General features: G+C 43.7%; 1 protein-coding gene across 1 annotated transcript; it reads right to left on the reverse strand.

Moving 5' to 3' along the window:
• Positions 1 to 188: 188 nt before the first annotated feature.
• Positions 189 to 5,894, reverse strand: otud3 (OTU deubiquitinase 3). Its single transcript, XM_040154086.1, has 8 exons — positions 5,762 to 5,894; positions 4,571 to 4,874; positions 3,976 to 4,124; positions 3,139 to 3,251; positions 2,902 to 3,024; positions 2,536 to 2,668; positions 2,094 to 2,281; positions 189 to 1,918 (listed from the first exon to the last, which is right to left on the reverse strand). Exons 2-8 carry the CDS (start codon positions 4,774 to 4,776, stop codon positions 1,754 to 1,756), a joined length of 1,077 nt encoding a protein of 358 aa, XP_040010020.1. The 5' UTR covers positions 4,777 to 4,874; positions 5,762 to 5,894; the 3' UTR covers positions 189 to 1,753.
• Positions 5,895 to 9,498: the final 3,604 nt, after the last annotated feature.

Genomic DNA, 9,498 nt, shown 5'->3' on the forward strand with positions numbered 1-9,498 from the left:
TTTGGAAGGACTGGTATGACTGGAAAACATTTGACATTGGTCGTCTCTGGCGAGTGTTATGCTTCTCATTTTACTGGAGCTCAGTCTGCTTTCATGCAACAGGTCAGTTTCTTTATTGGATCAAGGTACAGTATATTCTAATTAACATCCCACTCCCAATATGATAACCAGGCAGCCTCTGAGTCAACAGACAGTATCATCACCCCCCCCCCGCCCCAGTACTGGCAGGTTCCTACAGCACATTCAAGTAAGAGCCTAGTTTGTCAGAAATCATGGCTTTATTCTTGTGGAAATGATGAAACCCCATTTGTCAAATCATGAACACGTCAAGAACTGGATGCCCAATGACCTGTTAGAAAAAAAAACAACCTTACTCTTGAGCTACTGTGTGCTGGATCATCGGCATGCACCCCCGACAGCGCTATCAGAGCCATAACACTGGTGCGAGTCCAGCTCAAGTGTTTCCAACGGCGAGGCCTTATATCAGTCATCTATCTTGGTTTACTGATTATACGTCTACATTAAACAGTTTGACCACTCCAGTAAGTCCAAGATATCTCTTAACTAGAATAACAGCCAGTCAAATATTTAATTGTATGTTTACTGATTATAAGACTAGGCAAGATGACGTACCCTGTAACTCATCAACCACAGTCTGTCATTATCCTGAACATTTGCTCATGTCCTACGTAATACGCTGTAGATTGGTCTAATGGGAACAGCTTCACATACTGCAAGATAACTCATTACACTAGTAAATACAAATTCAATGACTAACATCTCCAGTGACGTTAGATTTTGATGGACAAAGTTTAGGACAGGACCATTTGATCGGAAGTGGCTGCAGTGTGTTCATGATCGGGTGTGTGTTTCTGTTTAACAGGCTGAGCAACTTATAACCCATCAGACTGAGGGATCCATGTTTTTTGTGTTGCAGTACGAATGTTGACGCTTTACAGGTTAACTGCTGGAACTTCACCCTGGTGACACAAGAGGGACAAAAACCCAAGGAATAATTTTGAGTAAGGGGTAGCCATGTTTGCTTTGTACGGAGTGAAAGCCCAGTGTCTTGCTACAACGTGCCTCATGTGCGATTATGTTAATGTTCAATTTGTTGTATTTAGTTTATTTTCTCCAACACCGTGGGAAATTAATAAAAAAAGAGGGAAACGTCACCCTGGATAATATGCAATATATTATCTGATGCACATAAACAGTAAATTATCATTTATCATTTTTTATTGCCACATTCCTTACACAGTGCGCATAACAATCGTTCATCTGCCGCTCTTCCTTTACTTCCTCCTTTGGTCAGAACAGACAGAATGATCTGAACATCTGAATAAACGTGAACTCAACCTGTGGCAAATCAAGAGGCCCAGCTGCACGAGATTATCTGCAGGGTTGCCGTGGGAAGCCAGATGTCCAGCATAGAAAGGGGATAGGTAGCGTGGTAGGTAGACCAGCTCTGAAGAGGTGCTACATTCACCAACACCAGCGGGGGACCGAACTAAATCCAAACCCGACAAAAACACGTGGTGCTCTTTCACTCTCTGTCCTTTACAACTTTCACGCATCTCTCACACACAAGTTTGCAGGCACTGTTATACTGTTTGGAAAGAAACTATAGGGTTCTCTTTAGGAAAGGTCATCCACCGTGACTGAAACAAATCTGACTATGTGCAAAACTTTGAGGACAGCGTCAGCCACCAGTAGCTAGTGTAGAAGTAGGTAATTTTGGCCATGCTCCAGTCTATATACTGAGAGTGTTGAGAGCTGGTACTAAAGTAACAGCTTCTGGCAGGTTCTGATTCTGATCCTGGCTTCCTTTGCTCTGGAGAAACTTCTGCCGATGCCTCTCCTCCTGACGCTTCTTCTTCTCTTGCCTCTGCTGCTCTTTCCTCTGCCTGTTAGAAACCTGGGAATGATTGAAACAAAAATGTGTTTTTAAGCGACCTCACTAAACCTGAGGTGTTATATAAGTAAAATGAATGGGAATAAAATTAACTTGGCTACAAAGGCTGTGAAATAAAGCAGAGAGCCCTGAAACTGAAACTTTTCTGTCAGTTGGACAATTCATCCACGGATTCCACCTTGGGTTTTTGTACATTGCTGCCCTCTGCTGACTGCTTGTGCTCAGAGCAGTCCGTCGCTGCAGCTTTGCAGGCTGAGCAGGATCCTGAGGCACACTGGCCCGGGCAGGACTGGCCCAGCACAGAGCCAACGAGCCATTCAGCATTGATGGTTGCCGCACTGAGCTGGAGCAGGTTCTCCTCGTCGCCTAAGGGGGAAAACACATGCAAGACCACATGAATGGAACGAGTCAGTGTGATGCCACCATCACTGTTAAGATTGAGAACAGTCTACTGAAGTAAAGGCTGACATGTGTGTGTATCAGTGGAAAATGTAGTTGAATAGACAAGCTTGAATGCATGATGGTTATGAAGTCTGTAACAAGGCTGGTTCCTAGCTGTTCTCCTTTGCCTCGACAGTCTAATTCTTCCTGCAGCTAATGAGTCAAGTGTAACTTCTGACCCTGGATTCCTCGATTCTTGATGGAGCTCAGGATCACGTTGTCCTCCTCCAGGGCTGTGGGGGAAGGGTTTTTCTGTCTGTCCCTCTGACCATCCCCGAACTCACGCTGCTGGCCTCGTGAATTCTGCATATTCTGGCGACAGAAAAGGCGAGAAATCATCAGAAACACATCAGCAAAGGGTGCTTCAATGGGTGTACCATTACAATGCTTGAACCGCTAAATGTTAAAGATGACACAATGCACTCTTGACATCTCAAGAGGCAGGCCTGGAATTTACTACATGATTTCAGCTACTGCAAGATGAAAGGGATAATTGTTCCCAAATGCCGGTCCATTTGATGCCCTTTGTATATTACAGCATATACCTCTATGCGGAGCTGAGCAGGACTCTCAGAGTTGTCTCCGATCCGCCTCACACTGTCATAGTGATCTCCATAGCGGTAGGCGATGTGCAGCTCTCTGCACACCTGCTTCTCTGCACCATTTATCTACAGTGAAAACCCGACAGATAAACTGCGTGGTGTTCCAAAGGGTGTTAGGTGTCACAGATAGTAGCAACTTAGATTACATGACGTCATTTGAAAGTCTCTGCCTGTCCCTACCTCCCACAGTGGTGTGTTCAGCTGATGGATGACCACTTTCACCTGCTGACTGCGAGCAAAAGCCACGATGGCGTCATTGCCAGCAAATGTACCAGGCTGCGAAAGGTTGGACACTGGGTGGAAAGAAAGAACAACATTTATTCATAGGATAACACCTGAGCAGTGACCACACAGCACTTTTTCTTGAGCTTTCTATGGTGTCGTGACGGCAAATGTAGAGTGTATCTTCTAAAACACTATCATTGTCCTAGACCGTCATTTCACATTTGTCCACATTTCTAAACTGAGTATTTACATCGTACATACAAGTCGTTACGAGTGAAGTCAAGACAGCCTCATATCAGCAGTGTTTCCCAAACTTGTTGGCGTGGAACGCCTTTAAACAAAGTGATGTCTACTTGCAACCACTCATCAGCAGACACATACAGTACGTCTACCAGGTGTGATCCGTTTAACCATGATAGATTTCTTTACTTTTTCAAATTTTGGGAGTCCTGAGGAAGAAAAGAATGGAGGGGAGTCTGAAAAAAGAAGATCTACTCCTGTAACAAAGATATATATTTTTTATATCGTTCTTATCCTCCTAATCGTCCTGGAGGTTGGGAACCACTGACATACGGAGTGTGCTCCATTGCAAGCAGGAGATGACCACCAGGGGTCAGTGCATGGCTGCCGGTCAAAACGGTCTACCTTTGAAATCAATGGACTGACCATGTAGAGTAACATCACAAAATTGCTCATTGTGAATGAAGTAGTAATAGAAGTCTTCTATCTGATCACAGTCTTCTCCTTCCTCTGTTGATTTACTCAGTGCCACACACTGGGTCATTTTCTTACAGTGCTGTGCGAATGGCACGTCATCCTCGACAAAGGGTTCAAAGTCTTGTCGATGAGACATCATGTACTGGACAGTCTCCTGGCGAAGCCGTAGGTGACCCCGGGAGTGACCCTCTAACTGGTCGCCTAAAGCTCTGAACAGGCAGTTTCTGCGGGAAATAGAGCCAAAATGAAGGTTTCTCAGTGGTAAAGCTGTCAGTATGTTTAAATCAAAGGCTTATATGTCACAGGTGCCTTTGATTGAGCTGGCATTAGCTGGAAAAGTTTTGGGTTTTGGGCAATAACGATGACTTAAGTCCAGCGAAACACAAGCTTCCTAGACCTTCAGCCCAGTTTTAAACATGACTGATGAACATTGACAGACGATGGCACTAGTGACATTTGCGTTTACTATGCAGCAACCATACAGCTATAAAGTCTTTAAAGTGTAGTTCAGAGTACATTGTTATTGACTGTGGACTGGGGACCAATGGACATAGAAGCTCTGTATATTATAAGATTTAAGAGACAAGTGTTACAGTATCGGTGGTGGTGAAGGACAACACAGAGGGAGACAAAGCACAGCTAGACGCCACAGTCTTTTTCTGGCTCTTACCCATCTCCAGGGACTTCTCTCAGCTTGAGCCCCAATGCCTGGAGCTGATTGGAGAAACTGACAAACTCGGCTCCTTCATCACCTTCCTGAGGCCGGTTCTTGCGGTCTTTTACAATGGCTCGGCGTGCCGCCCGCTCGTCCCTCTTACGTTCCAGTTCGCTCTTTTTATTGCTCCGCACAGGTTTCGATGTCTGTTTCCTAGACATGCTGGCCGCAGTTGTCTCTGCAGGCCCACAACACCAGAGTATGCCTTCTTATAGTGATAAGCTGGCACTTGCATCAAGCACTGCCACACATCTGGGACCTATTTAAAAATACACATAAAACAGAGCTGGGGGTGACAAGCTTTCAGGATATGTCAAGAGATATGTGGTTTTCTTAGAACATCATAATATACCCAGGTTGTCATTTGAGCCAGCTCGTCTTCTGTAAAGCTGTAATTTGCAAGAGATAAAGATCCCGCCATAATCTGTCCCCGAGGTAGAAGACATTATACCAAACTCCAATAGGAAATTTGACACTTTTATGCTTGGATTCAAAAACTATATTTATGGCCAGTATCTAGTAAGCCATGAGCTGTCTATTTTGTCAGGTTCTCTAGTGCACCCTGGCAAATTCAAAATATAAAAACGTACTAAGCAACAATTTGTTTTAGCATAAACTGGGCTGGGTTCTGACTGTAAACTGTAGCTCTGCACGGCGCCTTTTGATAAAAGCAGATTGTCTGATTAACGGGATAACTGAATATTATAAATGATCCTTTAAGTGAAGTGGTGTTTGGCGTAAATGTCTATCAAACTGAAGACTGCATCCAACATAAAAGGAAAGAAGTCCTAAATCGGTGTCTTGTGATTTGACCGGTGCTGAAACAATAATAACATTATTATGTTGACTGTATATTCCCTGTAGCGTTATTACTGAAGCTAAATAACAATTCTATGGCTTCGTTATATAGCTAACTAACTAGTCAATAATGCTAACGTTAACTAGTGACGATGTACTAGTTAGTTTCTGGTACTAGTTGGTACTAGTTAATAATATGGAAATGAACATTAAGTTCGACAGCTAGCAGCTAGATAGCTAGCGTTCACGGCTAAATATTGCATAACAAAATCATAATATCCCGCTTCTAGCACTCACTACATAGTAAGCAACTCAAGTTTTTGACGTAGCTAATCGACTGGTGCTTACCTTTAACAAGCTGCGTCTGACGAGATATGTCTTCGTTACGTTACTTATATTTTTTGGCTCAGAAGAGGAATGTAATGATTGTCGTTTTTGTTTACAATTGAGGTTCCGCATACGTATCTCCGTGTACGTCAAAACGTACGGAAAGTGGAATGGGCCAAACAGCACAGGTGATTTAAAAAAAAGAAAACATTGGGCTGATGATAGCCGCAGGTTTATGCAGTGAATCCACAAAAGATATATATTTTTTAAACTTTTCTCATTAACACAAGTGACTTGATAAGCTAGAAAAAGTAGGAATTTGGTACGTTGCATTAGTACCAGTATGCACCTTCTATGAGGGTACAAGGTAATCAATTAAGCAACCAGCAAAGGATCATTAACAAATTGATCGGTAAATGAATCAATGTCAAATTTAGATAAGCTGATCTATCTATCTTTCTATCTATGTATCTATTTGATAATTGTGACAAGTCAGAAAGCTCTGAGTCATTTAATATTGTAGACTGTGACTCGGGACAAAGTAGGAGGTTGAGTTACGATTTGAAAGAAATTTTGCGTCTGAAAATCCCTCTACTCTCTACTCTCCCCACTCCTTGGGAACTCTACTATTCACCAGCACCTTCTGATGACTCCACACAGTTGGAGAATATAATGTGGGGGAGGAGTGGGCCGAGAAGCAATAAACATTTGCTATGTAAAAAAGACCAGCAGACACACTGAGACAAAAAAAGAAAAATAACTTGAAGACATAAAACTGCACCAGAAAATAGGAATAAGCGCCAAGACTACTCTATTTCCTAAAACTAGAAAAAAAAAAATACAAATTTTTTCACCAAGCCAGCTGGTGAAAAAGAAACGGGCCACACATCTGCAGATGTTAGTTGGTATGTGGTTTATTATAGACCTCAGTGAGTGATGGCATTGTGTGTAAGCAGATGTAATGGCCTGAAGCTTATCCAGGCCTTTGTGCATGTGCAGCAATCAGCGCCAGTCACCTGAGTGGAACAGAAGAGCAATCAACCAAACGGAGACAACGAATCATTTATACTGTACATGTGCAGTATGTTTGTGTGTTTGCATGTGTGTATGTGAGAGCCCCACAGGGTATATCCAATCATTATGTTAGAGGAAGTGCCATCAGTCAGTATCAACTGATGTTGCAATGTTATGTTTATGACTGATGCTCCTTTTTTTTTGTTTGTTAGAAACTTACAATCCTCGCAGCTTCACTGACTTGCTCAATGTTTTTTTGACACGACACAGGGTTCTTTGTATGTACACCACCTGCAAAACTAGGATTATTAATCATAACCGACCTTAGGGTCTGTAAAAATATTCAATATGAGGAAATATTATGGTGCACTTAGAAATCTGAGGTCCTGCAAATGTTGGAAACTAGATTTTTTTCAAACTAACTAACTGCTTTAACACAATAGACAAACTGTGCTGTCTCTTTCACAACAGCCAACATATCAAGCTTCACAGCTGTGATAAAGCGGGAGAAGTTTCCTACTAGCTGGCCTCTTCCAATTAAGCCGAGTATGTGTTTGCCAGTAACCGAGTGCAAATATTGCAGTTTTTGGTAAATGCTGGGATCTTAGTGCCGGAGACGAGCCACAGGAGGTAGACAAAGACATCACTGCAGGAAGACACACGAAAAAAAGACTTCAAAGCGTCTGTTCACCTAATTCAAAGAAAAGCATTTACTGATTCTGGCATTTAGCCGTGCGGGTAGGTATATGTTTCGTATAATTAGGTTTTCAGATATCTGAAACTTTTCCTGCCAACTTCGTACAGTTGAAATTAATTGTACCGCACCACTCAAATGATATAAATACATTTGAAAAACTCCGCAGCAATGTGTCTTTCCAGCAACAAAATCTCCCAGATACTCTGGGTAGTTGACAAACCTCACCGTGTTTACTGGAGGACTATTTCTCTGTTAGAAGGCAGTTCCTATGAAAACTGTTGATAGTGAAGCATGTGATTTATCCAGAGTATCTAAGTATCTAAGTTGCACCTGACCATTTTTCTCGGTTTTGAGTACCACATGTATGATTCCATTCACTCGTATTGGAGTGGCAGCGGAAATCTAAGAGACAAATATCTTAAAATCTCAACAACCAAAAACCAAAACTACCTGCATGTTTAGATACCAGCAAGTGGAAAAATATGTCTACGTCATCCCCAGTCTGCCCCCTGTAGATTTTAATTAGGGTCTGCTACACTGGTGCCTAGCTTGGCTGTGTTTCTTCCCTGGGGGGGGGGCCGAGGTGAAGCGACACCAGCAGTGTGCCTGTGGGTGACAACAGCAGGTGCTTTTGAACTCTGCACCCCCCCACCACCAGAGTTAGAGAGTGATTATTGATTATTTTATCGCGCTGTTTCCGTTTTTGCAGTCAGTGCAACATGAATGGTGATTTCATGAATTCACATGAGGCATTTCTCTGTCAAGCTGCTGCTTATTTATTATGTTGTGTACCGAGGCTGAGCAGTTTGGCTACTTTAGGAAGTACTTGGGGGAATACTTAATACATTTGGGAACTGCTGGCCTAGATTTTACCTTGACATTTCTCCTCAGGGTCACATTTTATAGGATGGGTTGTAGCTTGGTGTGAATAATGGTCAGTAACATCACAGAAATGGGGTTTTAGTACGCTGTAGTTTAGCCTGTCGCATCCACATTTGATATTGCATTTTTTTTTTTTAATTTTTAATTTTTACACAATTCAGAGACAGAATCCCCAGAATCCCGTCAGGGAAGGTTTCAGGACCAATATCTCCTCCGAGTTACCTCAGTCAGCTTTGTCTGTTAGTTGCTGAGGGGTTGCACGTTTTGGGGGGGAAATTATGCTCGACAATGCCCCTGTCTGCTTATTCAAAGAAACAACAACAACAACCAACCAAACAAACAAAAGGTTTAGGACTAGGAATTTATATGAGATTTGTCTGAGACTCCCTTTGGACATTAAACGTGCAGGATAGTAGGAGCAGAAACAGCAGGGATTGCGCAGACTCAGAAACTGAAGAGCTGCAATGTCTGGAAGAGAAAACAGAAAGCCAGGCAGCGAGTGTGTGTGTGTGTGTTTGGTTGTGTGTGTGTTTGTCCAAGTGGCGGCACTGAGGGGTAGAAGGGGTTAAGCCCCTGGACAAAAAGGAGGATAAATCATCATGAAGAGTGCCATTCTTGGAGCCCGCTCCAGTGCGTCTGCAGGTATCCACTACAAAAAACAAACGAGCCTGTAGGCCAATGCCATAAAGGCAGTTTGCAGTTCCCCCCTCTCATACCGCCCACTACTCTCTCTCTCTCTCTCTCTCTCGCTCGCGCGCGCGGGCGGGCGGGCACGCGCACGCGCACGTGTACTAGAGGTGGGAGTGGATGCTCGTGTAGCTGCTGGAAGCCAGGATGGGATAATCATGCGCGTCTGGCTTCGGGCGTCGATGCAGCTGCCGTTGCTGGATCCGGACTGGACTCGGGGCGTGGGGTGGGTCTAGTTCCCGACTGGAGCTATCTGGACCTCATGCCGATGTTATCGAGAATTCCGCGAAAGCCGAGGGCGATGGCCGTGAGAGGGGTCGGTGCAGCGTTTTGAAACGATCCAGGCGAGAGAAGTCGTGCCTTCTCGCCGATGGAGGAGAGAAGCCGCCGGTATTAAAGCGCAGCCCCGGTTTGGAATAACTTGGAACAGGGCAGAGAGGAGGAGACCGAGGAACCTTTTGAAGGGTATCGAAGGAGC

The sequence above is a fragment of the Xiphias gladius genome, chromosome 18 (genome assembly GCF_016859285.1).
Source record: "Xiphias gladius isolate SHS-SW01 ecotype Sanya breed wild chromosome 18, ASM1685928v1, whole genome shotgun sequence".
In the NCBI taxonomy this organism is placed as follows: Eukaryota; Metazoa; Chordata; class Actinopteri; order Istiophoriformes; family Xiphiidae; genus Xiphias; species Xiphias gladius.

What these genes read in the sequence shown, in the direction of transcription:
- otud3 (XM_040154086.1), bottom strand. Translation starts at nt 4,776, where the DNA reads ATGTCTAGGAAACAGACATCGAAACCTGTGCGGAGCAATAAAAAGAGC. An exon ending in TGAACACACCACTGTGGGAG is followed by an intron (nt 3,025 to 3,138) that starts GTAGGGACAGGC and finishes TTTTCACTGTAG; the next exon opens with ATAAATGGTGCAGAGAAGCA. An exon ending in GCAATGTACAAAAACCCAAG is followed by an intron (nt 1,919 to 2,093) that starts GTGGAATCCGTG and finishes AATCATTCCCAG; the next exon opens with GTTTCTAACAGGCAGAGGAA.